This window comes from Micropterus dolomieu, linkage group LG23 (genome assembly GCF_021292245.1).
Source record: "Micropterus dolomieu isolate WLL.071019.BEF.003 ecotype Adirondacks linkage group LG23, ASM2129224v1, whole genome shotgun sequence".
In the NCBI taxonomy this organism is placed as follows: domain Eukaryota; kingdom Metazoa; phylum Chordata; class Actinopteri; order Centrarchiformes; family Centrarchidae; genus Micropterus; species Micropterus dolomieu.
In genome coordinates, this window is record NC_060172.1 from 11,961,450 (window position 1) to 11,978,058 (window position 16,609).

Here is a 16,609-nt window from a genome sequence, read left to right on the forward strand (position 1 = left end):
TGGTGTGTTGTGAACACTGCAGCCTCTAGGGCACGCTAGCAGGTCTTTAAGTTTTGAGGCTTTTTTATATTGTGAAATAATGACATCATATTCACCCACCACAATAGTTACCTGGTCATTACGGACCTTTTTGTCTCCGTTGACAGCTTTTAGGAGGACGGTGTCCTCATTCTTTGTGTTGGTCTTCATCTCCACGACAATGTCATCTTTGGTGGTCTTTTCTTTGGTGCTGTTGACAGAAACAAGGGTTGCTACGTGTGGAATTTGACAAAGGCCTGGGTAACTGCAGTGGGACTGGGCATCATTACAACACAAGCTCAAGTTCAACATTCACATCGGTTGGGTCACTATACCCAGGTTTAAGGTTGTCTTAAGTCAGTTTGTTTTATACATTTCTGCATCGACATCCTGGGTGTACCAAAAATACAGTGAAATACATCTGCAATACAGTAGGATCAATTTATTGTTGGTCTTTCTTGAGATTTGTTCACTATATGAAAAATACAGAATAATCACCAGACATATCAGTACAGTACTCACATCTCCTGTTTCCCTGAGCGTCCACAAGGGATCTTTCCCTTCTTATGCAGGAAGTAGAGAACACTGCCGAGGATGGCCAGCAGCAGCAGACACAGTATGATCACCACTATGATCACCCCACTGCCCTCAGCTACACAAACACACACAGACAGAGACAGAGAGACCAGTCACGTTAGTGTCAGTACATCTAGTAATACCAATTACTTTGACAGCAGTGGCATGCAACCATATTGGTAGCCACAAACGACAGTGACGGTGTAAAAGCGTAAAAGCTTAGTTCACTGGTCTTGTGGAGAATGACTCAGTCTGATGTCTTCTGTGATCTATGGAGGAGCTTTGTCGGGTTTGTTGGTTGGAACAATACGAGTTTAAACTTTAAACTACTTGCAAAAAACTGTGGTCAGCAACATTAAAACCTGCCAGTTTAGTCCACTGCAACTGGACGAAACTGTATTTTTTCATTCTACATGTGGTGCAGCTTTGTGCTGCCTTCACGGGAACGGGAAGTCAAAGTATCATCTCTAAGATTTTACCCACATGGCGTTTACTGTGTAAACTCTGGAAAATTGACGCTCTCTTGGTGGAAAAGTGTGTATTTCTCTGAGGAAATCTCTGTGTGTGGAATTATTCGTGAGCTTTCTGTCTGATCACAGGTGTTGTCGGTTAGTTTCGTATAGGGGGGCGCTGGCCCAAAAAAGGTTGAGAACCACAGGTTTAGAGGATACAAATTTATAAGTTTGAAAGACGTGGGATGTTTACCAGGCAGGAACAGTCTAACAAAAACATGCTGATGTTTGGTTTTTTTAAAGTGTAGGATCCAATGTTTTTGGAGCTTGGGGCTAAACGTCAGAATAGCTCTGCCTGTACTGCGTTGATTTCAGCCATTCTTCTTTTTTAATCTGTCTCTTGCAAGTCCCCAAACTTTATGGAAGTGCAATACTAAACGACTGGAGTACCTTTTTAAAAATAGGGATAAGGAAACATCTATTCTATACCTGCAAATATTATTTAAATGATTTTTTTTCTTAAGTGGCTTATTCAACAAAGTCCATTTCCTCATGCATAAGAAATAATTAGTCAAGCGTGAAATGATGTTGATTATATTTCAGTGTCATGAAAGTGCCAGGACTGCAGAAAAATTTAATTTATTCTGTGACCCATTGGCTTAATAACGGACTTTATTTCGATTACATTATCGATGCAGAATGAAAAGAAGGTTTCCTTTTTTTCATAAACAAAAGAGGCTGCACTGGTTCAGCTTGTGTTAAGAGGTGAGCAGCACACTGGTGGGAAACAGTAACATTTCAAAAGAAAACTACTACCATATGCTAACTCAATTTAACATTTTAAGCGCTGTATAGTACTCTTCTCATGACTGAGTATGCATCTGGTATGGTTTAGTGACTTTGCAGTGTCTTTAACATATTTTTAATTCATCTGTTTAATTCTAATTTCTAACATCGCTACAATATTTTAATACTTTCCTGTAGTAACTCATATTTTATTGTAGTGCATATCTCACAAACATCCAACTTCTTCTTATTATTAAATGCATCGTATTAGATACTCACCAAGACATATTTGTGCAGTGGTGTATGCTCCTAGATTTATTTATTTTAAACATTTTTTTTCCAGTTTACTGCTGTCAAACTAGCAGCATGTTTCTAAGCAAAGAAGAGTGATGGTGATGATAGATTTGCAGAAAACCAGTTTACTATTACTAACACAATAATAACAATCAAATACAATGTTTTATTTAATTCCACAGTCAAAGCATCTCAGACCTAAGATTGTTATTGTCCTCTTTAATCTCAATATTATTGTATTATGTATTATATGATTATATATTGGCTCAATTAAAGGTTCCACCCCCTCCATGGTGTGATGCTGCAGCTATAGTGGAGCCCTCTGAACCTCCACCTTACCCACTGTTCAACACCTGAAGTTAACTTTGCCAGTGAACTATCCTAACTATGTGTGTTTGTTTGAAAACAAAAAACTAAATCAGAGAGAAATAAACCACACAACAGAATGAAATAGCTATTTCTTTTATACAAAACCATCAAGTCTCTCAGCTAAAAGTACAAAATTGGTGTAGTTAATTAGTTACTGGCTTTGGAAAGCCTGTGGATGTTCTTTAGCATCTTCTTTAGCGTGACCGAGGCTCTTTGGCCTTTGGTACAGCTGAGACTTCATTTTACAGGGATTTTGATCAGTTCACGTTAAAAGGAGGTGGAACAGAAGAATATCTTTTTTTATATGGTTATTTTTTGTCTTTACTGTTTTATTGTGATAGTGATAGCTGGAGAAACTGAAACAACTAAATGGAATAATCACAAATAAGGACTATAGTGTGACATTAACAACTGCAGCATACCAACCCACAGTTTTTGTCTGAAATATTCTCGTTTCTTCTGAGGATTTTTCTATTAATTTCTGTTAAATTATACAAATATGATATCTGGACACAACCCTGAAAGATCATGATCCAAGATTGTTCCAGACTTGACATAGGTACTTTATGGCGTGATAATTTTAAATTTCTAAAGTTAAAAAGAGCAAAAACGTTTAATACTTTGGTGATCTCTCTCTCTCTCCTTGGATCGTAAATGAATGTTCTCTTCAACCTGGACTAAATGTACGACTAGAGATGACACAAAACCTTTTTGAGATTAACCATCTTTTAACTTAACTTAATTAATTAATTATATTTGTTTGTCATATTTACCATACCCGTTTGGGCCAAAATTATTCTTAGCGTCTTTCATGTGTGAAACACTATAAGTGATGCTATTTTCCAGATTGCATTTCCTGCATTGAATTATCCAGATCAGCCTTTTAAATATGTTGAATCCACAAAAACGGAGAAACAGACAAAGATGGCGTCATTTATTTACTGGTTCTGAGTCAGAAAACAGTGAGTGTAATTCTAATTAAGTATATCTTCCACTCCTTGTTAAGTGTGTGTAGGAAGCTCCTACTCTGAGGGACTGTACTAGTTTTTAAATAGGACCCCCTACTAACTTCAGTAAACAATTAGGGGAGCAACACAGCACTCTAGACATTTTTTTGTTTGTTAATGTTGTTCTTAATGGTTGTGCATGAGTGGAGACTCTCTGAAATGCTCTTTATTTGCTAGTTGTATTCCCCACAGGCTAGTGAAGATTTTAATGGTATAAAGTGACTACTCAGATAAAGTCAGAAAATTACCCCATAATATTGCCCCTCTCCATACTTCACTGCAATTTCACCTGGTGTGTAAAAATGCTCTATAAAACACAAGCCTGTCTGGAAAAGTCAGTAAAAGTGAGACACTGTTTTGTTACTTATTTTTGTTTGTTTAAAATATTCTGCGACATATAAATAATGTTTTAACCACTAACGAGTGTTTGGTCCGAGTATCATTATAACTGTTGACGTGCTTGAATTTACTGGTGTTATGATTTTTCCCTCTGTATCAAACAGAATATTCAGTATGCCCACAGGCCATCCCAAAGATCTGCTAGCAAACCAAAGACAATCCTGGTATAGAGTAAAATCATAAATAATGCATATAGTTCTCCAACTCTTCGTTGTCACAGACAGAAGTTAGTCTTAAGCGTGAACATTGAGACAGAGCAGAGCGAAAGGGAAAGAGGCGTCTTTAACAAGAAGAGACTGTAGACAACAATCTTACCCGGAGAAAAGCGAGCAGTTGAGGTGACTCCGGGAACTGTGAACAAGTAGAACAACACTTAAATTCAATACACACACACTTTTCATATTTAGTTTGTTCTCAGCTGCTTTAGTAATTACAAACAATCCCATTTTCTTCTGGTGTGAGGGGAAAGGAGCTGACTATAGGGTTTTATAAAAATCTTTTTTTCCCAGACAGAATACGTAACAATACTGGCTTCATCTATCTGCTAAAGCAGCAGCTCCCAACCTGGGGGTCTGGACCCCACAGGAGTCACAAGGGGATAAAATGGCTATTTGTCATGTAAATATCTTTTCATCATATTTTGCTTCATTCAAATATGATAGGAGGAGTTACATAAAGAGCCATAGTGCAGGCAGTGATGTCACTGCTGAAGAACAGCGGTGAGATGAAAAGTGATGATCTGTTTTTTCACAAGCTACATCAGGGATGGATGTTGTAGCTAAAGGCTTAATTAATGACCATAATGACTGTAAAAGAGACATGCTCTAATACATTTTATTTATATTTATATATATATATATATATATATATATAGTTATTATTTATAGAGAATTGTGCAGCCTATTTGATGAAGTTCAACGTTATGTTGGGACTCTCATTTAATTCCTATTGTCTCACACACTGTAAGTAAAGAAAAGCAAGTAATGTCCATACATTTTCTGTTTATGGACGACTGAGGATTACTGTGGTTCTTTGGGTACTGTTGCTCTTTTGCCCCACATCACAATGGGGAAAAGCTTTTTTCTAAGTTTAAGTTGTTGCTATTATTATTATTTTATCACCTCATGTTGGAAGTTTTGAAAGTTATGTGCTGAAGTGTTGTGAAGGCTTGGAATATAACCATAACGGAGCACTTTTACAAACTAGCACTGTTGGTACATATTTTAGAAGATTACAAAATAATGGTTAATGACGTCTGTGATGGTTCTCAGTCATCCAGGTCATAGTTATCCAACAAAGGTTGAGGTCAAGGGCAACTGGACTTGGTTGAAGATACTAGAAGACGTTTCGTCCTTCATCCAAGAGACTTCTTCTTCAGTTCTGACTGACTGGTAGGGAAACTCAACTATTTAACCTCTGGAATCGTTAGCTAGGATCGCTGATACCACTGGTTCGTTAGTTCTCCTGGCTGTGGTAACGACAGTCGTCATCGTCGTTAGAGCCACCTGTGGCCAAGTCTGAACGACCATCGTTGGCATCTTCATCTGAGGCTGAGAGGGAATGCTTATTCAGTTTCCTGGGAACTGAAGAATGATGGATGAATGATGAAATGTCTTCTAGTATCTTCAACCAAGTCCAGTTGTCTTTGACCTCAACTTTCGTTGGATAATGGTTAATGACAATTTCAAACCCTGAATGTGGTTCCTTCTCCATCCCCTGAATATACAGTATGATGTGAGAGAGGTAAGGCTCTTACTGGCTTTGATGCTGAAAGCCTTTCCTTCAGTGCCCATGTCACTGGAAGCGTTGCACACAGCGCTGATATCTGAGGTGACTTTGACTGACACCACGCTGTGAGTCATGTGTCCACTTGCCTTGTTCACCACCTCATTCCAGTTCTGTGGAGAGACACACACAAACACCTTATTAAAGAGAACACCATGCACATTTCTATTTTTACATCAGTAAACTCAAAACACTGCTGGTCCTCACAACTAACAAAACTATAAAGACTATTAGCTCAGTTGTAGTAGGTGTAAGTAGAAAAGCCGCCATTACTGTGGTGGGACCTTCTTGTAAACCTGTAAAATTACACTATACCACTGTAATGTAAGTAAAGGAGTACTTTTTTGATGCTTCTGCCACATTGCCTATTTCATCATGCAAGTTTATTTTGGTTGATTTGGTTATTTTTGCAGACTTTCTATGCATTCATATATGTCTTGGTTTAGCACCACACACTGTATCCTTGTGTTTTTCACCACAAATTGTCTGACTTAACATTTTGTCAATTCAACTTAGTGCTAGGAAACCCAAAATACAAGACAAATGACATGGGCACCTATAAAAATGTACACATCTTTCGTGATAATCACTCAAAATATTATCATAGAGGACTTAATTGTTATTTCACTTTTTATACAGCAGACAAATGTAAGAAATAAAACCATATTAATAACTATAATCAACCCACACACCCATGCTTTCTCTAGCAGCGTAAAGCGTTTTGTTTGACTCCACCACAATTATGAATTTCATTTTTACATGTCAACAACATAAACTAGGGTCTCATGTACATGAATATTGCATGATGAATTGCATCTAATAGCCACCTATTGCGTAGTAAGTTAGTGCTATGAGTCAGATTGGATACCTGGCTGCCGATGATGTTCCAGGTGATGCTGGGCAGTGGATGGCCCAGAGCCTCACAGCTTAGGTTCACCATCCCGCCTGCTGCCACCTCCAGCTGCACCTCCTGCTCCACTCCCACCACCTGGGGACCACCTAGACACACACACACACACACACACACACTCTATATTTACTGGGCACATAATAATGGATAATGTATATTTCCACAGCGCTAATATATCAGTACATTGCAACAACAAGTGTCATGTCATTAACAAAAATTAAGAAGAATTTAGGAAAGGTCTATCATTTGGAAACTTCATTTGGCATCACAAGTAAAGTAAAATTGTTGAAGTGGTGCAGGAGCTGACTGACCTTGGACGATGATGTTAACGGAGCCGCTGGTGTGCAGGGCGGGCAGCAAGGGAACAGTCACCTCACATATATACTCTCCTGATGTTTCATAGGTGGCATCCTTTAGATGCAATGTATGCCCCTTACCCACCTGCTGTCCATCCTAGACACACACACACACACACACACACACACACAAACACACACAGATCAGCAAAAGTAAAAGAAATTCCCTTCAGCCTCAGCTGTGCTTTCCATTTAGTGATAGAAAATGGTAGCATGCTGACACACTAACCTCACCTGGTGAAGATTACAACTGCGAAACATCAGCATGTTAGTATTGTCATTGAGAACTTGCTGCTGACGTTAACTTTTAGCTCAAAGAACCACTGTGTCTACACACGGCCTCAAAGAGCTGCTAGCATGGCTGTAGACTCTAAGTCTTGTTTTGAATTACGTTTGCAAGTTCGGCAGCTGATGATGACTTACTTAAACTTCACTCATACATTTTTACTTGTCAATGTGTTAGTACGGATGTGCATCTTCACTGGTCTCACGATTCGATTACGATTATCAGGTCAACAATTTGATTCAATTCGATATCTCGATGCATCACGATGCATCACCTCAAGGGCGGGAATTTCTAGGCACCTCACTATGATTATGAAGCCACGATGCGATTGTAAAACAAAGGATAAAGATGTATTTCTCTCACTGTTTGACTACTTGGTACTTTTAAAGCAAAGTATTTGTAACAAACCAAACAAGTAGGTAGTAATGAAATGCAGGTATTTATTGTTACTACATATAAATGTAGTTAACATTGCATAGGATTATTACAGCGTTATTACTGACCTATTTTTTATTTCTCACTTCTCACTACTTCTCTCTGTTTTTAGTATAAAGTCAGATGGGGGTTGAACTACGCACTTAACAACGCTCCAGCCAAACCACATTCACTCCACCTTAATACATCTGTTCCTTTTTCGTCTCGTCTAATGTAGTTACATGTTTGTTTCTTGTAATGTGATTATTGTGATCTTGTATTGACCACCATGGGCCTTGAGAAACGGCATTTCATTTATTTGTGTACTCGACAAGTGGGTGAACGACAACAAACAAACTAGCAGCAAAAAAAGTCCTGCTCAGCTTCCAGACCGCACTCTGAAGAGGAGATGTTATTGAGCGCAGTCTTCACTCTTCCAGTAGTTGGAAAACGACAGACGGACTTTAATAAAACGACAGATTGTGAACTACACTGTACATTTACTGCCAAACTGAAACGTAGTGCTCATATTTTCCTCTGCTCCGCTCGCTTTCACCGTCACCTACTGCCGCCTGTCATGTAGTTGTCCTTTGAAGAATGATGAGAGGACGCTAAGCGCTACCGTGCTGCTTGCTTCTGAATTAAAGACGTTGTAGATAGTATTTTGTACTGTCCTCTATATTGGACAAAGACCAATTAAAAGTCAGAGCATTATACTGAAATGTGTTGATTGAAAAAGTACTACGTACCTTGTACCAGAAAGTGGATGTATGCAGGGATGACAGAGCATTACAGGTTGCAGTCAGATCTTCTCCTTTAAACATGACTTCTGATTCTTTAGGTACCACCACAGCTGCGTCCAAGTCTGAACACAACAAACACAGACAAAACAAGACACAGGAAACACAGTGTCACAGGGTTGGGTAGATATATGTAGAGTGTGTGTGAGTGTGTGTGTGTGTGTGTGTGTGTGTGTGTGTGTGTGTGTGTGTGTGTGTGTGTGTGTGTGTGTGTGTGTGTGTTCCTCACAGTGCACGGTGAGCTCCTTCTTTTGGACCTTGGTGTAGCCGTCGGTGTCCAAGGGGCGACACTGGTAGATGTCGCTGTCTTTCCGTAACACTGATGGCAGGATCAACACATTACTGTTGTTCTCCAAGTCCACATCCAGTTTCTGCAACAGATACATTTGTAATCTAAATCCAAGATGTGAACATGTGAAACTAATGACAGAAACTATTGTATGTTCTTTGTTTCCTGTATCAGATGTGCTTTTAGGGTGAATTTTCTAAGATATACTTTATTTCCAAGAGAAATCAAAATTAGCATCTGATTTGTGAGGTTAGTCTTACGGGACAGCTGCAGACTTACGTTCCTTTTTTTGGCTGAAAGTGAGTTTGTTGGTACATGAATCAAACCATCACAATCATGTATCATATTTGGAGTCCTCTTACAGTGTGTTCACACTGAAAGCAAATCCAGCGTTTCGCACGGCTTGATTACATACAAAGTCAATGCAATGTTTGTTGCAGCATTCACTGGTTCGCTGGAGTTCAAATTTTTTAGCTTGAGTGAGAAATTTGCATGACGCTACGTTGCGAAAGCCTATCAGCGGTGAGATAATCCGGACATCACCGATGGCTTCAGAGCGTTGTTTGGAAGGGACCAGGCAGAGCAGGGGAGTTACATGCCGCTGGCCGATGGAGAACTGCTAAACTACGGGGAAGTGTAGAAGAATGAGCCAGGAGCGGCGCTGCAGCTTTTCGACACAAACACCCATAGTCAGTCACTGTGTCTACACACGGCCTCAAAGAGCTGCTAGCATGGCTGTAGACTCTAAGTTTTGTTTTGAATTACGTTTGCAAGTTCTGCAGCTGATTATGACTTACTTCAACTTCACTCATACATTTTTACATGTCAATGTGTTCGTACGGATGTGCATCTTCACTGGTCTCACGATTCGATTACGATTATCAGGTCAACAATTTGATTCAATTCGAAATCTCGGTAAACTGCTTTTATTAAATTAGCTTTTTACTTTAGTTTTTGGGATCACAATGTTGATTTAACTTCACTCGCGCTTCTCGGAAGCTAGCTTCCGTGTATTTACAGTTCCACTGTTGTTGCTAGTGTTGGCATGCAGAGCTCTGTTGGACTACTACTTCATATTTATATAAAAACTGGACATTACTTGGAGAAAAGAAAGTGAGGAGGTTGAACTACCTGGTAAGTTCAGAAAACATGTGTAACTTTATTCCAGCTATCATTGTACTTTACTGAGTCCAAGTTAGCTTAGAATAGCCCTGATCGATCTAAACTCCATTCAGAAAACAAACATTTTAGAAGTTGTTGTCCTGCTGTCTTGCTGACAGACCTGACAAAGCATGAATTCATATGTTTAACAAATCTGCATCACGTTGTAGTTATTTCGGCATCAGTTTAATCCGTTTATTGCTATTTAATCACAGCAAAATGTTTACTTTGGGTTCATACAGCTGTAGTAATGGCAAGTTGTGTTTATTCACGTTATTGCGTTAAAATCGCTTTCTCGCCTTGTGTGTGAACACTTGCAGCGAATGTACTCAAGCGAGGAAAGCACCGCAAGGAGAAAATTATAAGTATAATTTGCTTTTATTGTTTTGCACAGCAAGAAATATGCTTTTATCTCCGAGGTCATGGTTACAACAACTACTAACCAAATGCCCCTGACTACCTAGTTAGGAAAAGTTAAAATGGCAGTCAGCTGAGTTTTTGTGTTGTCCACACATACAATGGATGTGTGTCTGACATGGGAATAAGTCCTACCCATGTGGCCTCCGGTCTCAGACCCCAGCCTGGATCTGCAGGGTCAGAGCTGACAGAGCCTTCACAGACCTTGCACACTCATATCTACATGGGGCCCTATGAGCTCTGCATATCAAAAACATTCCCTACATGTCTCCTCTGTGTCACCCATTCTCTCTTGGGGACTTGGAGTGAGAAAATGCCTCCCATTCTTACTTGTTTTCTGTTGAAAATGAAGGCCGGCGGGGGGTTGCCATTACCCTGGCAACGCAGCTCCACAGTATCCCCCTCTTTGACAAAGCCCTGGGGCGACTCTATCCACATCTTCACCTCGGTGGTGGGGTCTGGACACAGACAGACACAAATACACAGAATCAAATTAAGCAGCCTTATTCAGCTAAAGTCACTTTACAAGGACATTTCCATAATGCTGACAGCACAGACTGTGTTTGGCTCTGCCTGCCACAGTATCACTACAAAATGGTTTCAAACAATGGGCGAACAGACAAATAACTTGTCTGTTAAATTTGAAATAATGTAGCATAATTGACAATAACACACTTTAATGAGTATTCTAGCAATTTAATATTGAGACATATTAAAGAAGAATCAAATCTATATCAAAGCAGCGGAGTCTGAAGTCTCCCAACATTCAGTCCCAGGTAATGGTCAAGCTGTGTAAATGCTGGATCCTACAATTTGACTTTGTCAGGATTGTTTTTTTAGCTTTGAAAAGTTCCCTCCAAACTAAAGAAGACTTTATACATCTTTGTTTACAGGCTAAGTAGTAGTCCTTATGACAACTATACAGAACTTCATGTGTAAAATTGGTAGAATGTCCCTTTAAATGAATACTTGTTGTTTGCCTGACAGGTTAAGGAGAAAGAGAGTGACATTGTTAAAGCTGCAATACTGGAGTATGAAATGTAATGAATGTAATGAATCTCGTCACACCCCTACTACCTAGCGCTGTGTTTTCTTAAGTTATAAATAGATGCAAACAAGTTAATCCCAGCACTTCTATGGAGACGCTGGTTATGTTGGTTGGTGCAAAATGCACCAAAACAAGAGGATAGGATTCATTACAAAGCAACAGTCTCTACGTTAATGTAATAATGATACCATATACAGAATTAAATTATTTCAAATTAGAGAAGCTGCAGGTTACTGATGGTGAATAAAATAAAATTTTTAATACTGCCCTTATACCCGATAACTCACCTATCGTGTAAAAGATATAAATTACTATACTGATTTTTCATGTTTAATTTTCATATGCAAAAAGTCTGTAAATCAGTTTACTTCAGGATGAAGAAAAATGCTTTCTTATTTTTGAAATGATGACAGCCTCGGTGGTCCCCTTCAGACTTAACTGCCAATAAGCAGGTCACTCAAGTAAGCATGGTTTGAAAATCTGTTTGTCTTGAACCAAGGAGTCCATGTAAAAAAAACATTTTTGCTTCTATGGCTTTAACCTTAAACTAAACGGAAAGCAAAAACTGACAAGCACAATAAAGAATAGAAAGAATAAGAAAGTAAAATAATTGTAACTAAAAATAATAACTAAAAATGTGATTGGTAGCTGTAACTTTGTGTAGTCCACTTGGCCTCACAGCAGAAGAAACACTGAAGTGAATAAGTTGAGGTAGCATGTTCCAAAGATGGAAGAGCTTTGCAGAAACGATTTTTACCTCCATCCTGGAACAATTTCTGTCAACAATTGATGTGTTACAAACATCAACTAAGGATAATAGAAGAATAAAAAGGCTCAGCATTAACTCACAGTGAACAGTGATGTTGATGCTGTTGGACTCGACTGTCCTGATAGCTCCTGGGACGAAGAAGCTGACCTCACAGGAGAAGTGGGCATCCTTGTCCTCCTTAACCACCTTGTACTCCAGCGTGCTCTGGACGGAGAAGAAGCTACTGGTATCCCTGGTATCCCGGGTCACCAAGGTCAACACGTTTACATCTGGAGTATGGGGGGGGGGGATTAATTTGCTGTGCACTTATGTATGTTAATTCATGCACATGCAGTCTGTGGTGCTGTGATACTTTGTGGAACAGGGAATTTGGTTGACTCAAGCCAATAGAGTGGCTTAAAATATCACAGTTTTCTACGGACAGAAAACATCTATTTCTGAAATACATTTGGATTTTAATGTTCGTTAATCTCTGTGCAGAGAAAAGATTTCCCTGTTCCAGTACTCTGTCAATGTGCAGAGATTTGAAATGAAATGTGTCCTGGCCTGGATTTAAACCAAAGGAACCACTCGAGTGTTACATGGCCGACCCTGTGAGACAGACACAATGGCCCAACTACTGTGTGCACTTACGTCCCAGTGCAGACACCAGTGGCTTGCTGTTCCTGTACCAGGTGATGTTGGGTTTAGGGAAGCCGTTCCGAGTCTCACAAGATGCAACCTGGATGGGGAGTCACATTGACAAATCTTTATTATCTTAAAGTTAGCTATTGAAGCAGTAAATGGGAAACTCAGACAATGTAGACAAACCGAGAGTTCCGCAACTATCTGATCTGTACTTTACATGGTAATCATACACTCCTGACCCCACACTTTACGCTCAACTGTGCTTTATGCTCATGTTGTGAACTTTTGCACATACTTGTCAGCATTGTATTTTTGTATACTTGTACATTTTTTGATGATCTTACTTTTTATATATTTATATATTTCTATTTATGTTCATGTGTACTGTAAGGCAAATTCCTCGTATGTGAAAATGTACCTGGCAATAAACCCGATTCTGATTCTGATTCTAATCCTGAAGACCACTGTATTGGTTGATCTCAGTGTCTAAGATTAAGTGGACACACCTTGACTGGCACCTCACTGGTCACAGATAGTCCAGTAGGGACACCCTCAATCACTGGAGCTTCTGGAGGAGCTGAATCAAGAAAAGAATCACTTCAGTCATTTAAAATAAATAACTACATCATGAAACAAAGAAAATTCTTAAGACTTTGAATCTTTCCTCCTTTAAAAAGTGTTTTGTGGGCTTCCTTACCAAACACCCTGAGGTGGGTCTTGCCTTCAGCGTTCCCGGCATCCAGTCCGTTGACCTGGCAGAAGAATTCCCTCTCATCAGAGAGTTGTACGGTTTGGATGGTGAGTTGAGTTCCCTGCTGGTCTGAAGTCACCACAATGCGACCGCTGTAGTCTGTGCTGTTGTCCACCATCTGCTGACTGACATCGCTGTAGAAGATCCGCGTCCGTGAGCTGTTACCCTCAAATCTCTGCAGGAGGACACACAGTCAGGAAACCCTCACAGTATGATTGATAAAACGCGTGTCCAGCTGGTAGTTATCAAACTAACGTCAGCCTCGTTTCTGATGGGCAGAGAAGTGATGATTTTATCCTCTCACATCCCCACATGACTGTGACTGATTTGTCTCTACATTTCCCAACTTGTAAAATCTCAGAAGGTTTTATTCCCCAAGATATTCTCTCATGCTGCTTGGATTAACTTCTGCAGAGCAAACGGACACTGTGATCCATCCGTGAATCAATCACTGTCACCTGCTGGTCTGACTCAAATCTTTACACATTTCATGTCATTATCAGCGTAGATGTCATGGTGTTACCAGTTATTAATTTGTTCTGTCCATTTTGCTTGTCAGTCACTAACTCACCTGTCATTCCAGATCCTGTCATCCCCAGTTATACCAGCAGTTGCCCTTACTGGGTTGCTGTCAGTTCCACCTACCTGATTCACACATCCACCTATGCACCTCCTCATTTCCAACTACGTGTCTATTCAGCCATCCTAGCCATAGTAAGCCGGTTGCCTCTTTTACAACTGCACAGTCTTTGACCCTTTCCTGCCTTTTTGGATTTTTGCATGCTAGTTTATGCCCATTTAGACTAGTCTGCCAGATTTGCCTACCTGTTGCCTCATCGTTTCAGTACACTTTGTTTTTACTCTACTACTGAGTTGTGCTTCTGGATCCAAATCTTATTTTTCTGAGCCAATATGGTAGTTACTAGATGATGGTTGAAACAAACGCCTCACTTATTAAATATGTGGCACTTGCTGTGTGATGTAGCACCACTGCTTAATATTATATTATATACAAATGTAATCATTTCTTCTGATGCCAGTGGAGGAACTCTTTATTTCAGACAAGGAAGCGCTCCTCTACCATACAATGCCGGGAACGCTGATGCTATGAATAATATTATTTGGAATATATGTGACATGGATGCCACTGAAACTACTGTTAAGACATAAGTTAGGAGATTTATGTCTTTCCCTCAGGGAAAATTATCATCAGCAATTTGTTACAAAAGAAAATATATATACATACATACATACACACATACATACATACATACATACATACACACACACACACACATATACACACACACAAACAATAAGTCTGTTAGTGTTAGCCTGTATAAGAGTTTGTACGTTCTTGTGGCCAGCTACTATCATCTACTATTTTGACTGAGTTCTTATTTATTTGTAAATTTATTTTGTTTGATGACAATCCATACATGTGCAGCTGGATAGTTTCAGACAGTGTCAGTTTTCACAGTGGGTCCCACAGTACTCACCACAAACCACTGGATCATGACAAAGCTGGGCTTGTTGTTGGCGTCAGTGAATCTGTACTGGCAGGGGATCTGAGCTGAGTCACCCAGGTACACCTCAACAGTCTCATGCATGGTCACCTCCACCTTGGCCCATGCTGAAAAACACAGAGATATGCGCATAAATCAACTTCATGCTTTCTGTCCCATGGTCCAATAACATTCATGAACCACTCACAACCATCACACAGAATTCAAGTCAACACAAAAATGGCATTTTACTGTGACTTTGTTCTTTCTTACCTACATCTAATTCTAATTTTGACCCTCAACCTTAATTAAATTCTAAACTGCATTGTGTTTGGCAGATGACTGACTGTCTTCAAAGCACAACCTGGAGCCAGTCTGCCATGTTAGCAGAACAAAGAAGAAAAGGCTTCTTGTCCACATGGCATAATTTTCTTCTCCCTTCTGCCTGGCTCACTGTAACCACAAAACCACATCTTGGCCAGAAAATCAGTTCCCTAGGCATCATTGGGGGAATGCATGCATGGGAAGGCAAGCCAGTTTGACACTGGGCTGTTGATTCAGACAGCCAAGTGCTTTTTCAGCCATGTTGGACTTGGCTGTGGTTATAGAGGGGCCAGCTCACACAGTGACAAAGAAAAACAAGATGGCACAAAAAGTCTAATTTTCTCTGTTTAATCTGGTTTGGAGTTGTTATGCAAGATGGTAAAGTATACGTCCCCTCGTTTCCTCTCCCCCTTACACTGTCAGGTGTCACGGTGTAATGTTCAGTGGATTTACTGTCATATGTTGTCAATGACCATTTTAGTACAGCCTCTTTTCTCGCCTGCTTCTCCTGCTTTTGATTATCTACATTGTCGACAGGACTTTTGTTTAGAGGTACAGAACAGCACAAAACCAAAACTACTTCCTCCTCTGTCATTTACTTCTCCCAGTATGATCGTTGAGTATCTCTGCAAACCAGTTCTTCTTGAATAAGATCAGTGTACTTTGATTTAGTACTATCACCGTCTGTGTTTGAAGAGACAGATGATGTACATTTTTACATGCTAGCAGTGGAGTTCAACAAATGGTGGGGTCAGTCACTCAATAAGATATATTTTGTACTAAAAAGGTGATTTCTAATGATTTTGGTAACTGCAGTCCAGTTGTCAGATAAATGTAGCGGAGTAAAAGTACATTCCCCCCTGAAATGTACAGTAGTAGACAGCAGAATGTCCAACAGTGTTATAGAAGTGCAGATGTATAGAAGTGCTTACAGTAGTCAACTGTATTATGTTTATTGATATTATTGTAGGCTACTACTGAGCAGCTGGGAAAACATAATAGGAAAACATACATTTACTCTAACCAGATCCTGAGCGGCATCAAAAAAACCCAAATTTTACTGTTTTTCAAAAAATAAAGGAAAAACAATTAGCAAGGGCTAGCCCTCAGTGTCCTCATGTGTTTTCAGCGTTGGTTGAAACAGACCAAGCATGAAAAGAGCTTTAAGAATCCAGTTGCCACCCTGCTGCCTCTATTCAGCCGGCTGCTCCCCCATCACCACCCGGCACCCCCCCAACACCAATCAAACTCTTTTTTTTTTTTTTT

The 16,609-nt window shown here is 39.7% G+C and overlaps 1 protein-coding gene across 1 annotated transcript in view; it reads right to left on the minus strand.

Moving 5' to 3' along the window:
• Nucleotides 1-15,142, minus strand: part of mcama (melanoma cell adhesion molecule a) — a 19,653-nt gene extending 4,511 nt beyond the window's left edge. Inside the window, exons 1-14 of the mRNA XM_046039580.1 lie at nt 15,014-15,142; nt 13,461-13,689; nt 13,270-13,340; nt 12,770-12,857; nt 12,217-12,405; nt 10,650-10,777; nt 8,682-8,823; nt 8,402-8,517; nt 6,908-7,049; nt 6,555-6,685; nt 5,658-5,799; nt 4,217-4,252; nt 541-670; nt 112-229 (exon numbers count right to left, since the gene is read on the minus strand). Of these exons, the coding sequence (XP_045895536.1) occupies nt 112-229; nt 541-670; nt 4,217-4,252; nt 5,658-5,799; nt 6,555-6,685; nt 6,908-7,049; nt 8,402-8,517; nt 8,682-8,823; nt 10,650-10,777; nt 12,217-12,405; nt 12,770-12,857; nt 13,270-13,340; nt 13,461-13,689; nt 15,014-15,124 (1,773 nt within the window). The 5' untranslated portion in view covers nt 15,125-15,142. The remainder of the gene's footprint in view (nt 1-111; nt 230-540; nt 671-4,216; nt 4,253-5,657; nt 5,800-6,554; nt 6,686-6,907; nt 7,050-8,401; nt 8,518-8,681; nt 8,824-10,649; nt 10,778-12,216; nt 12,406-12,769; nt 12,858-13,269; nt 13,341-13,460; nt 13,690-15,013) is intronic.
• Nucleotides 15,143-16,609: the final 1,467 nt, after the last annotated feature.